This window comes from Gopherus evgoodei, chromosome 1 (genome assembly GCF_007399415.2).
Source record: "Gopherus evgoodei ecotype Sinaloan lineage chromosome 1, rGopEvg1_v1.p, whole genome shotgun sequence".
NCBI classification, from domain to species: domain Eukaryota; kingdom Metazoa; phylum Chordata; order Testudines; family Testudinidae; genus Gopherus; species Gopherus evgoodei.
The window spans coordinates 277,444,542-277,464,355 of NC_044322.1; the positions used below are offsets into that span (position 1 = coordinate 277,444,542).

General features: G+C 38.5%; 1 protein-coding gene across 1 annotated transcript in view; it reads left to right on the plus strand.

Moving 5' to 3' along the window:
* The window catches only part of NUP205 (nucleoporin 205), a 69,832-nt gene extending 51,480 nt beyond the window's left edge, over nucleotides 1-18,352 (plus strand). The window contains exons 28-43 of the mRNA XM_030548444.1: nucleotides 90-281; nucleotides 1,936-2,206; nucleotides 2,770-2,868; nucleotides 4,874-5,022; nucleotides 6,040-6,231; nucleotides 6,523-6,644; nucleotides 7,859-7,997; nucleotides 8,229-8,355; nucleotides 9,434-9,510; nucleotides 11,048-11,176; nucleotides 11,562-11,688; nucleotides 13,467-13,633; nucleotides 14,527-14,650; nucleotides 15,382-15,510; nucleotides 16,268-16,341; nucleotides 17,649-18,352. Of these exons, the coding sequence (XP_030404304.1) occupies nucleotides 90-281; nucleotides 1,936-2,206; nucleotides 2,770-2,868; nucleotides 4,874-5,022; nucleotides 6,040-6,231; nucleotides 6,523-6,644; nucleotides 7,859-7,997; nucleotides 8,229-8,355; nucleotides 9,434-9,510; nucleotides 11,048-11,176; nucleotides 11,562-11,688; nucleotides 13,467-13,633; nucleotides 14,527-14,650; nucleotides 15,382-15,510; nucleotides 16,268-16,341; nucleotides 17,649-17,801 (2,271 nt within the window). The 3' untranslated portion in view covers nucleotides 17,802-18,352. The remainder of the gene's footprint in view (nucleotides 1-89; nucleotides 282-1,935; nucleotides 2,207-2,769; nucleotides 2,869-4,873; nucleotides 5,023-6,039; nucleotides 6,232-6,522; nucleotides 6,645-7,858; nucleotides 7,998-8,228; nucleotides 8,356-9,433; nucleotides 9,511-11,047; nucleotides 11,177-11,561; nucleotides 11,689-13,466; nucleotides 13,634-14,526; nucleotides 14,651-15,381; nucleotides 15,511-16,267; nucleotides 16,342-17,648) is intronic.
* The last annotated feature ends 1,462 nt before the right edge of the window (nucleotides 18,353-19,814 follow it).

Below are 19,814 nucleotides of genomic sequence, written 5' to 3' on the forward strand. Positions count from 1 at the left end.
GACCAAAAAGAAGACAAGCCACCTGCAGTCTGTCATCATTTTCTTGTGCTATATAATCTAACTAAAATTTCCTCTTCTTGGGAGTCCAGGAGATCAACACAATTCTGCAGTATGTGGTGGAGCGGAACAAGTTGCTGCAGTGTCTCCATGCAAAGCGGCATGCACTGGAGTCCTGGAGACAGCTGGTGGAAATTATACTGACTGCCTGCTCACAAGACCTCATACAGGCTGAAGACAGACAGCTGATTATCCGGGACCTCTTACAAGATGTGCATGACAAGGTAATGCTCTTTTGGAAACCAACCATCTTTTTGAACTGTAGTGGTGTTTGATTTTGCATTAAAGGGAAATTTTCATCTTTTTACCATTTTACAAAACACCTACTGGGCTGTGTTCATATTCCAGTTTTCCTCTGTCACTATCACTATGCTAGCAAAAATTCATGTGCTATGGAGAGAGGGAATGCTTTGTATGATTCATTCAAAACTATGTTGACTATAGAACAACTTATTGACAAATGCCAAAGAGGTTCCAGTCTGATTTATGAAATCTAGAAAGACAGTGACTGGTAGGAATGTGATAAAAGGAAAAAAAAATCCTCAGGGACATAGTGAGCCCCCAGCAGGGAAAAACAGATACCTCAGATGATGATTTTAGTCCATTTGGATGATTAGCTGCATATTCCATTTTTGGTTTCTTGGGGAGAAAAAAAATGTCACATGCAAATGCAAAAATTTGATTTTACAGTAGGGAGGGACTTTTAAAAATGTGGATTGTTTTGTAACTAAAATCTGTTGGGATGTTTTACCACTGACCTTTTTCAGTAATTGGCGACTAATTGGACAACTAGCCACTACCATTACTGTCTATCCAGGACAGTGTTTGATGAGGAATATTGTGGTTGTCAGAGCACTGAAGTATTAAAACTTTATTTTTGGTTTTCTTGCAGACACCTAATTTCTGACATGTCATACACAATCATTTTATTAGGTGTCCTATTTATGGAGAAATTTGTAGCAGAATTTTAGAAAAAAAATTATTCTCATTTTTGTCCAGGTAAAAATACAAATTGTCTGATTTTACTACATTTCCCATCTGTGTTAGTTTGGTAGGAATTGTTTTGAAGAAAAATTGTATGAGTCTTTTTTTAAAATTCCCAATATGTTTGTTACAGTAATGGAAATGTAAGGGAGGCCTCCCATGGCCAAACCACACTGAATTCCCAGAGTTTTTGGAGATGAACAGCTAAACCATCTGCTTCTTTGAAATGTACATATTATCGGTTGTGTGAAGATCAATTTGTTTTTTTAACTAAAGCTTTTATTAACTTTGGCAAATGAATAATTTGTACCAGTTTGCAAAGACAACAAAGAAATAATTGTGCCAAATAATTTTATATGTATAAAAAGGCAAGTTAGGAAAAGAACTTTAGTTGCAAAGGGTATTTATATAAACAGGTAACTCAGAAGGTAATTTTACCATTTAAATGGTCAAATGAAACGAGATTTTTTTTTTTAGCTATTGAAATGTAACATGGCTGAATTGTTCTTTCTCTAGCTTGTTTGTTTATATGTGAAATATTTAAAATCAGGCTTTAATTCATCCACTACACTCTTCTTCTCCCTCTGTTTCCCTGCCCAAATACAAGTGTCATTATGTTTGTAGTTTGGAGGAGTGAGACCCAAAAGGCTAATAGTCTAGTCCAAAATATTATATTACACTATTTTTGAAATAAGACATTGTGTCCAGGTATTGATTTATTTTGTATAGAAAATCTTCTATTTCTAATTTAGTGAAATAAAGATGTCAAATAATGTAACATTATATGATGTGTTCCTTTTGCTTGCAGAAATTATGTAGATGTTGGCAGCTAAATAAGTGGTCTGGTACCTCCTGAAATCATATATATTCTCTTTTTTCCCCCGTCCTCTTAAGATCCTGGATGATGATGCAGCTCAGGAGTTAATGCCTGTGGTGGCAGGGGCTGTGTTTACCCTTACTGCCCACCTTAGCCAGTCTGTGCGCACTGAGCAAAAGCGGCCACTTGCAGTCCCTGTACCTGGACATTCCCAGTATTTCTTGATGCTAGATGGTTCCTTTACCTCATCACCTGGTTCAGAGGGCATATGTGTGGGTTTTGCTTCCACTGGTGACTCTTCCCTCCATATCATCTTAAAAAAACTACTGGATTTCATTTTGAAAACAGGTATGCCGGTAAAAGCATAAAACAGTTGCACTGTCTGTGAGTGGATTCTAACATACTGAGACTGCATAAATGCACCATGAACCCCCGTTAAATCACTAGATTGAACTTCTTTATGACATTAATATAGGTGCACCTTTCAGAGTTAGCTTTATAGACCTCCTGTAAGTTATGTTACTCTGAGGAGACAGTTACTTATCATGCTATCCTGAAAATCAGAACTGTTGAGGTAGAGGGCTATGTGGTGTGTGTGTGTGTGTATGTATATGTGTGTGTGTGTGTATGTATACGTGTGTGTGTATATATATATATAAGGGGATTGAATATTGCAGTGGTTATAGCTTATCACATAAGACCTTGCTTTGCCAAACTCATTCTCGTAACCCTGGATCAGTACACCAGAGGCAAAGTCTCATATAAGAAAACATAATTTTTCATTTGTTTTTCTACTGCCAGCACTAGCATTGTGAAGATAAATTAAGTGGGAGGCACAGATGGTATTAATAGAATAATGATTTGAATTATACCAATTTGTTCCATTACAAATAATTGTTTCCTATGACCAGGTGGTGGATTCCAACGAGTGAGAACACACCTGTATGGATCACTGCTTTATTACTTACAGATTGCCCAAAGACCAGATGAACCAGACACCTTAGAAGCAGGTAGGATACAATAGTGTTTTGAGAAAAGACAACCAATTGGGTAACAAACCCAGTGCTGTTTGTTATCTCACTGTGTTAGAATTAAGTCAGGACAGAGAATTGTCAATGGCCATTTCTAAGTGTTAATTCAAAATTTATTTTATGCCATGAGTTTAGGATTTCCTGATATCAAGGACTAAAATATGTGATCCGTTATTCAGTGTCCATTTAACAAGTAGTGAACCATAATTACAAATCTGTTAAAGGGCTCAGGGCCAGTTGGAAATTATTAAATCTGTTAAAACTGTTGGAAGCTGTTGGTAAACATTCTTTGCACTCCTGCTTAGGCACTCTCTCAATGTTTCATTTGGACTACAGGAACCTCTTAATGCTCTTTTGCGCTGCTACGATTCCTCTAGCTGAAGATGACTTGAAAGAAACTCGTTTTCAAAGCTAGTCAAGACTGCTCCTTAATCCACCAGCAGGGCTACTGGTGCCAGCTACACTTGTTCTGTTTAAGGGCTGAATTCTTTGCCTCTTCAGTATTCCTAGCCACTGCTGAATCTCAGAGCAAGGAATCAGGATCAGAAATCAAACTTGGATCTCATGCATGGTCATTCAGTCTACCACCACTATGATTTTATTAGTGCTGGGAATTGCAGTGATTGAAAGTGTCAGTAAAATTGTTACAATTTCTTTACAGTTTATTGGTTGCTTTGGAAATAACTCTTTTCCACTGGATGCATCTTGTTTGCTTCCCTTAGGATTGATTGCTTTAACCTCAGTGGAAGTTTGTTAGGTTTAATTGAAAGAGTTTGCATATATACAAGGGCGCTGGAACAATTTTTATAGTGGGGGTGCTGTGAGCCATTGAACCAAACTGTAAGTCCTATATATCAGGGGTAGGCAACCTATGGCATGCATGCCAAAGGCGGCACATGAGCTGATTTTTAGTGGCACTCTCACTTCCCAAGTCCTGGCCACCATTCCAGGGGGCTCTGCATTTTAATTTAATTTTAAATGAAGCTTCTTAAACATTTAATAAACCTTATTTACTTTACATACAACAATAGTTTAGTTATATATTATAGACTTATAGAAAGAGACCTTCTAAAAACTTTAAAATGTATTACTGGCACAAGAAACCTTAAATTAGAGTGAATAAATGAAGACTCGGAACACCACTTCTGAAAGGTTGCTGACCCCTGCTGTATATAATGCAGGAGTGGCCAACCTGAGCCTGAGAAGGAGTCAGAATTTACCAAAGTACATTGCCAAAGAGTCACTGTAATACGTCAGCAGCTCCCCTTCCACTCCCCTGAGCCTGCCGATAGCCCCCACAATCAGTCCCCTTCAATCAGCTGTTTCACGTGTGCAGGAGGCTATGGGGGGAGGAAGGAGCGAGGGCATGGAAGGCTCTGGGGGAGGGCAGGAGCTTTGGGGGAAGGGGTGGAGTGGGGGCAGGGCTTGGGGCAGAGCAGGGGGTTGAGCAGTGAGCACCTCCCAGCACACTGGAAAGTTAGCATCTATAGCTCCAGCCCTGGAATCAGTGCCTAGGTAAGGAGCCGCATATTAACTTCTGAAGAGCCGCATGTGGCTCCGGAGCCACAGGTTGGCCAGCCCTGATATAATGGAAACCACTTCAAGCCAAGGGGGGACAGTAGCAGCACCCCCCCACACCCCTAGTTCCAGCACCTATACATGCATATATATTTTATTCTACAGTAAGTTTTCCTGACAAGACCATCTGAGGGGAGGGGAGATATACATACATGTATACATACTCTCCCCACTTGGATGTTCTGGATAGAGTAACTGATTTTAAGACCAAATTTATTTGTACAGGAACCTTTTCACTTCAACATAAGCCCCCACCACACACACACATTTAGTGAGATTATATATAGATTGTGACTACTTTAATATCCTGAAAGAAGTGGCTGCTGTTTTGCTGCCTCTAGGTTGCTGTTTTGCTGCATCAAACCACTTAATCCTTCTGCATCTTCTTTAATTCTGTTTTTCATAGCCAAGAAAACAATGTGGGAACGTCTGACAGCTCCAGAAGATGCGTTCAGTAAACTGCAGCGAGAAAACATGGCAATTATTGAAAGCTACGGGGCCGCCCTCATGGAGGTGGTCTGTAGAGATGCCTGTGATGGTCATGAGATAGGCCGGGTAAATGAGTCTATTCCCTTGTAGCTGAAAGTGTGAGAGAGAGAGTGTGTGTATGTATGTTTGTTTGTTTGTTAAAGGGATGCTTTTCAACTATTTCGGTAAACATTTGATTTTTTTATTGTTATTTGGTGAGTATAACAAATATCTACTGAAATAAAAAAACCACTTGACAATTTAGATATTTAAGAAAAACTCAAAACATTATTTTGGTTTGTTCCATTGAAAAGCAATGCGTGAACCCACCCTGCTAGCTGTGCAGAAGCAGGGCCATTGTTAGAGGACAAAGCATAGGACTGGAAGCTAGAATTTCCTGAATCCAATGTCTGGATCTGATATTGACCTGCTGTTTGGGCAAATCTCTTGATTTCCCTGTGTCCCTTTCCTTCCTTACTTCAAAACTGTGTTTAAAGATAGTTTCAGGTATTTCACTGTCCTAACTTCTGTGTTTATACCATCATATTTTCAAGTTTTTAAAAACATTTCTCTTTTTCCTCTTGCTGTATGAAAGATCCTCTCATCCAGGGGAAGGAGTGAAATTGACGAGACAGGTAGTTTGGTCAAATGCGCCGGTAAACAAACTGAAGGGAGAAAATGTTTTCACTTATTTTTTCAGATATAGTGAGGTTACACGCTAGTTGTAACAAGAGTAGACTAAAAAAAAATACAGATATTTTCAAGTAGATAAGTGTCCCTGCACTGTTTGGAAGCATTTTGAAGATATTCTAAGTATTAGTTTTGCTAGATAGAGCAATAAACAACAAAAGGAGTCAAGTTGGTTTCCTCTATACTAAAACTCCACAAACTAGATGGTGCAATAACTTCCAAATAAAAGAACAGGTTAGTATGTGGAGAAAAAATATATATTCAGTTTTGTTAAGAGGTTTCTAAAAACAATGGACCAAAATAAGGTCTGAATTTCAATGTATAAACATGTTGCCTGTCTCTAGGCATGTATTAGAAATCTCAGCATTCTGGCTAATTGATTTAATTATTTTTTTGTTTGTTTGTTATTTTTAGATGCTAGCACTGGCTTTACTTGATCGCATTGTCTCAGTAGACAAGCAGCAGCAATGGCTCTTGTATCTCTCCAACAGTGGCTACCTGAAGGTGCTTGTGGATAGCCTAGCAGATGATGACTTCACTCTTCAGAGCCTACTCACGCCTCAGCCTCCTTTACTTAAAGCTCTTTACACCTATGAATCCAAAATGGTAAGAGGTCACCTGGGACTGTTTTTTTTCACAAACGAAAGTTTCTTTCGTGAGCTTCACATTCTTGATAAGTGTGCATGTCCAGTTAACAGATTACACATTTAAAAATCATATGGGCCTTTCTGTTTCTTCAATATATGGTATTTTCAACAACAGCAAAAGTTGTTCTGCATATAGTAGATATGTTTTGGGATAGTGTTGAAAGCAAGGAGGGTAAGAACATTAATATAAATGGAGGCTCACTGTAAGTTTGCATGACGGTTTTTTTCCCTGTTCCCTTCTGTACTCTAGGCATTCTTGACCAGAGTGGCTAAAATCCAACAGGGGGCATTAGAGTTGCTGAGGTCTGGAGTGATTGTGAGGCTTGCACAGTGTCAGGTATATGACATGCGACCAGAAACAGATCGTCACGGGTAGGTGTTCATAGAGTTGGTCCTTTTAACTGAATGCTAGACCATAAAACCCATTCTTGAAGGAGGCAAAAATCACTGACTTCTGTAGTCTTTCATCCTTGTATCAAAAATGTTTTCTCTTTAACTTTTCAGTAGCTAAATTCAAGCTGTCTTGTTGGCATAGAAAATGCCGGTTTACCAGGCATAAAGGGGTAAATTATGGTACTTTCCAGTTGGCTCCAGGATATAAAGCCCTCTAGCTTATCTGATGCTGTGGAAAGTAGTCCATAATTTTTGAAACATAAATTAGTTTCTTCTAGTTTAGAGCTGAAGTTGCTGAAATCTACAGCAGTGAAAATTAGTGTTGTTTAAACCATTTTTCTATATATTATAGACTTTATTTTTGAGGGATTGGAGGTGGTTTGAAGGGTGTGTTTAGAGCCCATATTTGATGCATTCTCTTCCTTCCTGTAATAACACATGGAACATACAATATTGAAGTAAAATTTAATTTCCAAGTTGTTACATGATATTTGTAATTATATGTGACACAGCAACTCCATGGAGTTGTACAGTATTGTTAAATTGGTTAATTAGAGTAACCTAGACATTGCCTAACTTTCCTGGCAGGAAGTTAATGTGTCCTAATTATTTTTAAGGAGCTAGCGACCAGGAGCAGGAGCTCAGATGGCCAGTGTCTTTTGGGGTGGGGACACAATGTGCAACTTTTGGTTGTGAGATGGCGGTGGGGGAAGAAAAGGAATAACTTGTGTGTTTAGGAAAAAATCATCTTGACTAATTTCCAATTCTAATACTCACTTTAGATTTCCAAGCAATCTTTGCAACAACAAGAACTAAAAAAAATTTAAAAAAAAGGGAGTGGATGGGCTTCAATAAGCATTGAGGTCTAAATATATCAGCTGGAGTTTACAAGATCTGTTGGAACCTGAAAGGAGTGTTTTAGAAGCCACTTGTTTTCAATGAGGACAAATAAATATTGTTTTCTAGCTAGAGAATGGATGGGAAACTTCAGATCTAAAGTAGCATTCTCAGGAAGTTAAAAAGGGATCTTTGTGAAATTGGCCATATACCGGAGCCTTATAACTGCCTTAAAGAAAGAGCTATTATTGAGTATTGTGATGTTTCCATGCCCTTTTGGGTACTTGTAAACTGTCGGTTTTTGTAGCCTCCAGTTTCCTTCAACTATTGATACTTTTCTTCTTAAATCTCTTCAGAATGTTTGGAATGAGAGATCCCCCTGTCTTCATTCCTGCTCCTGTGGAGCGCTATCGACAGATTCTTCTCCCAGCCCTCCAGCTGTGCCAGGTGATCCTCACATCCAGCATGTCGCAACATCTGCAGGCAGCTGGGCAGGTAAACTAGGAGGCCAAGAATTATTTTCTGGTGTCCGGCATTGGCTGACGATACTGTTTGTTGCCAGATTATGTATAATATTTGTTCTGTCAGTAACATTTTCTTTATAATGTCTGCACCCATATGAGAAATTGCACTAAAGTTCTTATAGTAATAATTCCGATTTTATTTATTAGATTGCTATTCAATTTTTTCATCACTCATGTTTTCCTTCCTCCTTTTGTGGTTCAGGTTTTGCAGTTTCTAATATCCCATTCAGATACTATCCAGGCTATCCTGCGGTGTCAAGATGTCAGTGCAGGATCACTTCAGGAACTAGCCTTTCTGACTGGAATAATCAGCAAAGCAGCTCTGCCTGGTAGGGTTATATCTTAGATTGCAAAAACTCCGATTTTGTTACACTTGTCTGACTTAGTCACATAAGCTTGATTCTTTTTGATATACTGTCAAAGGAATAAAATGTACCATTTAAAATCTCTTCAAAATTGTATCTTATTAGAATGTATAGCTTTGGAAAGAGACATGGGAAATAATAAACAATTGTTATTGAGGCAATGAATGGTAGGTTGGCAGTGAATGTGGAATCCACAATATGTTGATGTAGGCGCGACTTGCCTGCTGTATTTGCATAAGAATGCCTAATACTTATACAGTGTTTTCAGCCTTCTAATATTAGTCTACTACAATTCATCTTCACAATGCAACTGGGAGGTAGATACAAGGGGATTGTTCAGCTAGTCCACTTTACAACTGAGAAAACTGAGGCACAGTAAATTATTTGCCTAAAATAATCTAGTTTATTTCCTAATTGATAATATTTAGTGTTTTGTACGTTTTTATTTATAAAAGGTTTTGGGGGGGAGATACTGTAGGTTTGTGCACTAATCTCCTCTCTCTGGGGATATACCTTCATGAAAGTAGCTATTCACTATTGTGCTGGGTTTGGTGATCTGCTCTAGACCCTTGTGGACATAGTTGGGTTCCTCCCAAATTCACCATACTATGTTTTGTCATGATTGGCAGTGTTTCCTCACAAGGGGCCTATGACTAGAATAACACTGGACATACAGTGCTGTAGGTTGTGCCTGAAGTTCATTGGCTTAGATATGTGGGAAAACTTGCACAACACTGCCAGTTCTGTGCCAAGACTTCATTTTTTTCGTAAGTGCTAAAATTCACCCCAAACCTTTATTTAAAAAAATGCATATAGTATTATTCAATAAATAATTTAATTACATAATCCTATTTCTCCCAGTAGCTACAGCTAGATCAGAACACATTCTTCACAAAAATGTTTGTGCAAAAGTTTTGTCAAAATTTCATTTTGATGGAAATTTTCTGACCAGCTTTATTAGTTAAATGTAAAATACTAAACCATAAGTGTTTCTAATTTTAGGCCCTGCAGGTATTGTATCCTCTCATGTCTATTTTGTTAGGTGTATTAGGTGAATTCGACATTGATCTTAATGAAGGGACGCAAATGGAGCTACAAGGGCATATAGGACGATTTCAGGTAATTGAGTTTTTTGTGTTTTTAGTTCCATGTCTGTTTGGAATTTCATATTTAAATGAGAATTGCATCCTAATTTCGTACCACTTCTCATAGAACATACATCTCTTTCTCTCTAACTAAGAATTGAAAATCTTCTCCCCCCCCCCCCCCAAAAAAAAAAAAAAAAAAGAATTAAAGTCTTTGGCAAAAGGAAAATTAGATTAGAGACTTTCATTTTACAGTCGAGCTTGCAGAGATCTGTAGGATTCATCTACTAGATATGAAGGAAGGTGGAGGAATTTTGAGGCCAACACCAAAATGAAGTAATTTAGAAGTATTCCACTGCCACTCTCTTGTCATAGGGACATCCTCAGCTCCACTTGTTGATGTATCAGACACACCCCTAAGTCTTATTTCTTTCTTTGTCCCTTTTAAGAAGAAACCAGATATACAGTGCAGAGCAGTATGGGAGAGTAAGATAATGTGTTCTCTTGAACCCTTGATTATTGCTACTTCATACATGAGCCAAAAGTGAGCTTGCAAGCCGTAAGAAGCTGCTGTAGTACTGATGGAACTGAGTGCTCAACTTCTGCATCCCTCAGCATGAGTCCCCCTGGAAAACCAAAGGAAGGGTTCCTGTTTTGTGCAGTTTAATTTTTTTATTAATTTAAAAATTGGGTGGCCTGAATAATACGCTTATAACAAATTGAGTGAAAAGACTGCAAGTACTGTATTCTTGCCCATATGCCACTGTGGTCATCAAGTAAGAAAAGATGATTTAATTGTTTTTCTCTGTACACCTCCCTCCCTCCCTCCAAAAGTATTTAGCAGTAAGTATTTCTAAGGAGTATTTTAATAATTGCCATGTGAAACTGGTTCAGTGTTTTGAGGTATATTTGGTGATCATAATAGCCCCACTTAAACTAAGAACACAACCATCCTGGTAGGTAGTTATTACTGCTGTCCTGTCAGACCATGCAGTGTACAATGTATTTAACTTGGAAATGGGCTGTTTTACTTCAAATTTACACAGTTTAGTATCTTCTTGTCTAATCTTAGTTTTAGAATTCTAAAATGATTGGTGCTAATCACAATCCACTGTGATAACATTGGGCCTTTTTCGGGAAACTGAAAACATGAGAAGGGTTTGAAGACATTTATCTCCAGTGTGTTTTCAGATGACATACTGATATAGTCTAACTAAACTGGACATTTCCGAACTGTGGTAATTTCTCAGAAATTAAGATTGGGTCCTATTGTGGTCCTTTAAAAGTACCATTTGCTTTCACATTGATTGAAGGACAGACCAAAAGTAAATTTATATTCTTTGTGATTTAAATATTTTAAGAAATATGAGTTTAAATTTAGCTTACAAAATTACTCCTGTAATGTGAAATGCTTAATTTGTATTACTGCTTCTTGTGTGATAGAATAGATAGTAAAGAGTTAATGAGAGCTGTAAGATTATTATTATAATGCAATTTTTTGCTTGTAAATATCAAAGAAATTTTTTAACTCTTTGGCTAAGACACTAACCTAAGTTTGATCCCTGCCACAGCGCCAGTGCTTAGGACTTCTGAGTCGGTTTGGCGGTTCAGACAGACTCCATCAGTTTAAACTGCAAGATGATAATGCTGAGGGAGACAGAGTGAGCAAGAGGGATGAGATTGAGTTGGCCATGCAGCAGGTGAGGACATTGGGGAACAAAGTTACATCTTTACAGCACTGCTAAAATCATCAATTGAGAATTGGCTGATTTATAGCCTGGCATGGCTGATTTATAGCCATTTCTAGTTGTCATACTAATGTATGCAGTTTGAAGAGTTCTGAAAATACATCTCTACCCCAATACAACGTTATCCAATATAACAATAATTCAGATATAAGGCGGTAAAGCAGTGCTGGGAGGGGGGGGCTGCGCGCTCCAGTGGATCAAAGCAAGTTCGATATAACGCAGTAAGATTTTTTGGCTTCCAAGCACAGCGTTATATCAGGGTAGAGGTTGTAATATTGTCTACCCACTATTTCATCAGTTTTACTTGTATTGACTTGCTGTGATTCCTCTTCTATAGATCTGTGCAAATGTAATGGAATACTGCCAGTCACTTATGTTACAGTGTGCCCCCACCTTTCAGCACACAGTTTGTCTGTTCACTCCTAGTCTGTCAGAGTCAACCAACCGAGATGGACCCCGTCAAGGTGAGTTTGTGGTTGACTTCTTTGTATGTATCCGAGACTGAATTGTGAAAGTGGGACTGACAGCAGGTAATACACCTTATTCATGACATGTGCAACGTGCCTTTTCTAACTTATTGGAGATGTTAATTGTGCCAAATTGCAAAAATTGGAGGATGGCATGAGATTGACTGGCAGAAAATTTAGTGTATTAAAACTGTGACGAACTAGGAATGTTCTTAATGTTTTCTCTAAATACTGTGTTGGTGCCTCAGTGTCCCCTGGGCAGTTCTTAAGTATCTGGCAGAGCAAGGGCCAGTGCACCTAAATGCCTGGCACTCTGTCTCCTAGCAACTGATGGCCTGGGCCCTTCCCCTTCAAAGGTGCCAGCTGAAGGTGTTGGAGACAAAGGGATCAGGTGATCTCGTGGCCCGGGAAAGGAGCTGAGCAGAGAGGAGGAGCTGGGAGGGGTGGTTAGTCTGGAGCTGGCTGGGGACGAGGAGTGAAGTGCAGACGTGGGGGGTCTGGTTCACTGCCCCCCAGAATGGACCCGGCTGAGGGGTCCGGTTCGCTGTATCTGCAAGCTCTGTTTTAGACCCTGTTCCTGTCATCAAATAAACCTCTGTTTTACTGGCTGGCTGAGAGTCACGTCTGACTGCAAAGTGGGGGTGCAGGACCCTGTGGCTTCCCCAGGACCCCACTGAGGTGGGCTCGCTGTGGGAAGCGCACGGAGGGGCAGAGGATGCTGAATGCTCCAAGGAGAGACCCAGGAGGTGAAGCCGTGTGAGATTCTTGCCCTGAACAAGTCTGCTCCAAGGGAGAGGAGGCTCCCCAAAGTCCTGACTGGCTTGGTGGGGAGCAGTTCCAGAGCATCGCCTGGTGGCTCCGTGACAAAAACAATACACCACCAATCCCAACAGTGGAAATTAAGTTTTTCTTGGCAGTAAATAATTTGCAGTGCTATTAGAAAGAAATGGTACTGTATTATCTCTAAGTTGTCATTGTGATACATATGCCTTGATCCAACCAGTGACTTATTTTCCATTTGATTATCTTATATGTGTAAGAACATGTTTTTTAAGAATTCTCCTCTTCCCCTGTTAGAGCAGCCATCTTAAAAGGTGTAGAATTACTATTACTATAAAAATTAGGTTTGTGAGACCTTTGAAGCCTGAGTTAGTTCAGTGAAAAATTTTAGGTAGCATGTTCACTATTGAGAGTGATCTATGGTGGAAAGCTGGAGTGATAAATGGATTGGGTTTATGTGAAGTCATTTGTTTTTTAGCCTTTCAGCATCCCAGAATGACTGTCAGAGGACACTCAGAATTCTAGGGTTTAATGACCCTGACTTGTTGTGCAAAGCATGGAAGTAATCTTTTGTGGCTAACGTATACCCCCAGTGCTCCTACTATGGTTTGGAATAATGATCTGCACCACAGCTGAAATTTCCCCTTGTAGGGCATACAGTGTTAAGCTCTTTTTGTTGCCACTGATTAACAGGGAGGGAGACTGGATGTGAGCTCTGCATAATGCAGAAATTATAAGGTTTCATGACAAAAGAAAATGTGGGGAATTGAATGCTAACAGCTGTCTGCTTGCCTGCTATGTGTCAGCAAGAGATGAAATCACTGAGTTTTGTCCTAGGATCTCATTTGTAATAAGTATGGCCCACATATCCAAAATAAAGTTTACCAATACTTACTTATCCTTGACGCTATGGTGGTGACAAACAGTAGAGAATAAGCTGCATAGCTGTGAGGCTTCAGAGAACTTGTTTTAACTTGGATGGTGATCTCCCCTAGATACACAAGCAGCCGTGGTCCCATATTGGCGCCTGCCTGGCTTGGGCATCATTGTCTATCTGCTGAAACAGAACGCTAATGATTTCTTCAGTTACTATGATAGCCACCGTCAGAATGTTAACAAGCTACAGAATGTGGAGCAGCTCCCACCAGATGAGATAAAGGAGGTAACAGATTCTGTAGGCTTTATCGTGAACAGTCAGAAGTATCTGTTGTCTGTAAATAAACTAGATGTAGAAACATCTGTAGTATTGAACTGTGACATCTTATACTTGTTCCTTTTTACTGTTGGGGAGTGGGGTAGTGTTGGAGTTGACAAACTGGGAATTAAATGGCCGTGGAAGTGGTCATTTATATTAGGATCAAAAAATGTCAGGTTAAGTTTTGTGGAGGGTACTGAGTGGATATTTACTGTGAATTATATTGGAAACTATTACTACTGGCACTCTTAAAGATCAGCATGACATAGCTCAGTTGTTTGAGCATTGGTCTGCTAAACCCAGGGTTGTGAGTTCAATCCTTGAGGGGGCCACTTAGGGATCTGGGGCAAAAATTGGTCCTGCTAGTGAAGGCAGGGGGCTGGAGTCGATGACCTTTCAAGGTCCCTTCCAGTTCTAGGAGATTGGTATATCTCCAGTTATTACCTTTATTATTATGAGACTGGTCACCACTGATATCTCGTGACTGGCCAGCCAGACAAAATAAGTAGACATTAAAAAGTTGTGAGTTTCCTATCAGTTTCTGCAGCAATGATTGGGTTACAGAGGGGAGGATAATTGAACTGAAGATAAGTGACCATTTTTCCACCAACATGAACTGATAAAATAGTTTTGATCCTGAAGGAATACTTTAGATTTTGCCAGAAAGTTGTGGTGTAGGACTTGATTTCTTTGTTTTTTGTGGTGACTAGGGTGGGGAGAGAGAGAGGATAAGAGAGAGAACTTCCCCAGGAGAAAAAATTCTTCAAGGCTGTTATAGATATTTTCTTGACTTTTAACACTTTTTGTTCTGGTTTGCTGCATAATGTTGGATCTTTGTGCATCTTTTCTTCTTGCCATAGTTGTGTCAGTCAGTGATGCCAGCTGGGGTAGACAAAATTTCTACTGCCCAAAAATATGTTTTGGCAAGACGGCGTCTGGTAAAGCTGATAAACAATCGGGCCAAGTTGCTTTCCCTATGTTCCTGTATCCTTTTGGAATTATGACAGCTCCAATGGTGACACTCCAGAAAAACTGAAAAAGTCGGCTGAGAAATGAGTAGTTTGTTTTATTGCCTACCCATCAATTGGGTTTCAGACCACTTTTAAACGATGCCAATCCTAGGAAAGAAGATATTGATAATTAAATCAGTTGATAGGAGCCACATGTTCCTCTATGCTCAGCATTTAAACATTTATTTTCTGGTTGTGGTAGCAGCTCTGAAGGAAAGTCATTAATAACATAGCATTGTCTCCATAGAAGTCAACAACAAATAAAGTTAATTGGTCTGATTAGGATGGTGATTCTCCTCCATTGTGGTGAAGTGGAATTACAGTTGAACAACAAAGCCCTTAGAGCTGGAAGCAGGTAACCGTAAAAGGAATCAAGGGTATAGATCCACCAAGCATGCTGTCAGGATGTACATGCCATGTGAGTAACTTGGAACTACTGTTGTGAAAAAAATGGAGGGCTATGGCAACTAGGAGCTGTCTATCAGAGTCATTTTGGTCCCCAAGGAACAGATCTGTTGGTCCCCAGTCTTGCAAACACAGGCTTAACTTTACCCATATGAGTAGGCCCACTGAAATCATTATCACATGCACCGAGTTAAACATGCATGGAGCTTTTTGCAACATCAGAGCTTTCTTTTGAAACCTCTGATAGGGCTACAATCTAAAATCAGCAACTTTAGTCTCCTTCACTGAGCATGTCTACAGATATCATAGAAACATGCCTCTTTATTCTTTGGCGTCACCTGGAATACTATTTATTGCATTGCACCCCTACCGATTCCCAAGATTCGCTGCTGGCCTCCAGGACTTCATTTAAGAGCAGGAGGCTACAAGGTAATATTTCTCAAACCCCAAGGTGCCTTTTCATGAGTTTGTAAACTAAACATAAAAATGTCTAACAATATCAAGAGATTGAATACCAAAATTAAGGTTTTCTAAAATAGATTTTTAAAAAACTTAACATTAATAATGTTTTACTAATTTGTAATAAAAAGTTTTGGTTTGGATTTAAACATACCCATGCAGTATTTGCAGCCCAAATATTGCAGCATTGTAGTTGTGGATGAGAAGTAAAAAGTGAGTGTGTCTAGAAACAAGAGAAACCAACTATTCTTGTTTCTGTTGGTCAAACTGAGTGAAATTGAAAAAGTAAACAAGTAATAATGGTGAAAAGTAAATTATATATTTTTTAAAATGTTTTCAAATGTAATAATTGAAGATGATATTAAGAACCGATGTAAGGACATTTGTTTTCTAAAAGTATTTTTAACTTAATACAGTATTAACTCACCAGTGGATTTGGTGAGGAAAGGAAAAAAGGGAAGGAAAGATAATATGGGGAGGGTTATTGTAGCTGACCATGCCATGTTGTGTAATTCAGAGTTATATGAAGTTACTACACTAATGGCTGAGAGAGAATTCATCAATAGATCAAGAAGGATCAATTGTGATTTTTCTCTTGATCTTTGTTTAACTCTCTGTTACGTTCAAAATAGGCATTTGGTGTGTTAACCTTGCTTCATACCTGCACATATATGGTATTCACCAGCAGGTGGAATGTAGAATTTAAATTTGTGAATTTTATTCCAAGATTCCTTCAGTTTGGAAACTAATTTGGATTTCAGAAATGGGAAGAATCGAGTGAGCCAGTATGACATAGATCAGGTGAGATGGAGCAGATAAAATATTCTTAATTACGGCATACCTCATGTGTTGCTAACATGAAGTTATTGTCAGCAGTCTGTCTGTAGTTTCCATGTTTAGGAGTGATCTGCGAAACCTTGCTGCTAAATGCTTAGTTGAACTACAGATAGGGTGTAACACGATTTTTCAAAAGGTATTTGGCAATGATAATGGTATCAGTTGCACTGCTATACATGTATTTTTGAATCATGCACACAACCATGTTAATGCACAAAATCTAGAACATTGCAAATGAAATACCAAGGTCCAAATTACAGAAAAAAATATTTTTTCTTATTCTCTTGTAAATTAGACTAATAAGCTGCAGCTGTTTAATAATTTGCTTCTGAAATAAATTGTCAGTTGTCCTTGAAGGATGACTAGTTTGGTGTATTGAAGACAGGGTTCCTAGTTTCTTGTGATGCAGTAGCTGTTCATTTTTGGTCAGCTGCAGATGGACTATAGTAAAGAGAGAAGAAGGGGAGCTGACTATGATGTAGCTAAGAAATTGCCACTGCTTATGTAGAACCTAAAATAATTTGTGCTGTTTGGAGGTACAGCCAGCAAAACCAGCACATGTTAGTTAATGATCTGTTCTCAGAACTATGCGAACATAAATCCTTGATGTTTGTATGCAAATAAGAAAATAAAAACTTTTTTGTTTCAATCATGATTAACAGTATACAGAGTTGTAAAATAAGGTGCATACGCTTTTGTGACTATACCCAACCACTCAAGAGAATATATACAATAACGTCCTACAACGTCTAGAATTCAGCTCTTTTTTTAAATAGCCTTTTCCCTCAGTAATAACAAAACATGTTTTTCAATATATGGATTTTTGTTATACAGCCTGTAACATATATTGAGAATTTTGCCTGTAAGGGCAACGCTCCACTACAATTCCTTAATTTAAGAAGTCAAGTTATATAACACTAAGGCTCTGATTTGCCAAACAAGCATGTGCTTAGACTGCAGCACACAAGTAGTATTTTAAAAGTAAAAACATATACATGTGTTTAAAATGTTAAGTACTTCACCAAAAAACCCTCCACAGAAATACTTTCCAGTGTATGATTTAGACTGACAAACATAAAGATCTGTTTAATATTTGCCAAACTAGATTTCCCTTACCCCCCCATATTTATATTCTAAGAGGGGGCTTGAACCAATGGAAGGGGGTGTGGCATGGGTAAGGGTGATTGGTGTTGATTAATGATGAAAAGGCCTCCTTTTACAAGAGGACCAGACACAACTGTCAATTTTACCAAATTTCTTCTCTTCCTCAGCTTCAGATTGAAGCCACCAACAGCTTTGGTGAATCTCTGCAGAAGAAGCTCCTTGATATTGAAGGGTTATACTCGAAAGTCCGGTCACGCTATACTTTCATTCAAGCACTTGTCAGACGTATCCGTGGTCTACTAAGGGTATCAAGGACCTAAAGGACTCCTCCTCATGCTGCTTGCCTCCACAAGTAACAAACCCGGGCAAATTGCCTTAAACTCAGATTTTATAGAACTTGTCTTTTCTAAATTATGGCCAAAAATATTTTGTTACTTTTTTTTTCTTATCACTAATTAATCAGTTTTGTGTATTCTTTCTTGCCTACTGCCATCCTTACGGAAAAATAAAGGATTTTTTTAAAGGTGCATTATGGTCACTGTAAGAGAATAGACAGAAAACACTGGAAATACAATGGAAAATTTAACAAGAATCTCAAGCTTTGTATTTGGGAAATCTGCACACATCCATGTGATTTGAAAGAAATGTGAAACTGCCAGGCCCCATTTATGGTGTTCTCACTGGTGCTGCCTCCACACTCTGGATCACACACTTACTGGAAATGCTGATTTCTTGGTCTGGTTCTTGAGAACAAGATGTGCGTGTCCTTCTCAAAATGGATTGCTTGGTGGAAGGCCATTATTCCTTCCATGACTAGCCTGCTTCTGTTAACTTCTTGACTTGTTCTCTTCCAATAAACATGAATGTATATATGTGCATTTGTACAATTCTAGGTGCTGAGGAAATGGTGAAGTACGTGGAGGAGGGCTGACCCATGCTGGGAAATGTGATCGGAAAAGCTGAGGTCTATTCACTTGCTTCTCCTATGTGGCCTTTAGTAGGTCTTAGGCCTCCTTTTAGGTTCATTCCTATTTGCTAGCTTGCCAGGCATTGGGCATAAAGATACATGAGGGACAGAATGAAATTTGTGACAAAAGAGGAAACACACCTGAACATTGGGTTTGGCCCATAAGAGGAAAAAGAGAGATACCAAAATCTTCTTTTACACAGAGAAGAATAGTAAATCAACTCTAGTATACATTGCCATTGGAACTCTTTAATACTTTCCATATATTGTCTTTAACACAGACTGTTCATATTTGCAGGTGAGTGCTGTCTTTTCTAAATGTCCATTGTTTAGTGTTTTTTTTATTCACAATTAATAATTGCTCACTTTGTCATCAGTTTGTGTTGTATAATAGATTGGTATATTTGTCTGGCTGGGATTATTTTATGGTCCAGTCTTTCAGTTTGTGGTTATTAGTGGTTTTGAAAGAGTAGTGTTAGATACAAATTGCTTATTCTTTAATGAAGTCTTGGTGATTCTCAACCATTTCCCTTCTCTTCCTTATACACCCACCTATCCCACAAAATGAAGAAAGTAAGTGGACAGGACTCCCTATGAAGAGAACTCAAAAATATAATTCTGGAAATCTGCTGTCTTAATGTACTTTACTGCACCTTGGAAAACTGTGATATGGTAACTGACTAGTATTTGTTCAAAATACTTCAAGAACAGATTAAGGGAATTCTTTAATTTTTGCCAATAATAATTCCCTATTAGGTCAGGACTCCAGAATGCCAGGGAAATTAACTTTCATCTACACCAACATAAGCAGGTGGTGCTGTAACTTTTCAAATTCTGGTTTACTCTTTGGATAATACATTTTGTAATAATTTGCCACATTTTTACCATGTTTTATAAAATAGTAGACCCTATTGCCCAAGGATCTATTGTATGCATTATCTGAAACCATTCTTTTTTGTTCTCTCAATTAAAAAACAGAGGCATGCATCCATTTTTCCTGTTCCTGGCCACCCTGCTTGTATTTAACAATCCTGATAACTGCACTCATATTATTAATATTCTTACATACCAAATCAACAATAATTATGTTATTTAGATTAGAAACTCTTTAGGTCAGGGAACCTTATGAAGATAGGTGTCTGTAGAGCACCTACCATACTGTTAATGCTGTACAAATCTATAGCAGCTTTTTCTGGGCTGCAAACCTAACACTATACTGACTGGTCATAGTGATTTCAGGAATGACCTACATGGAAAAAATGAACATTTTAATCTGTGTCCACAGTTATTTAATCATATTAATTAAAATTCCATGTTTACACTACTGAGACATCTTGGAAAGAGATGTCTTTTTTTTTTTTTTAAA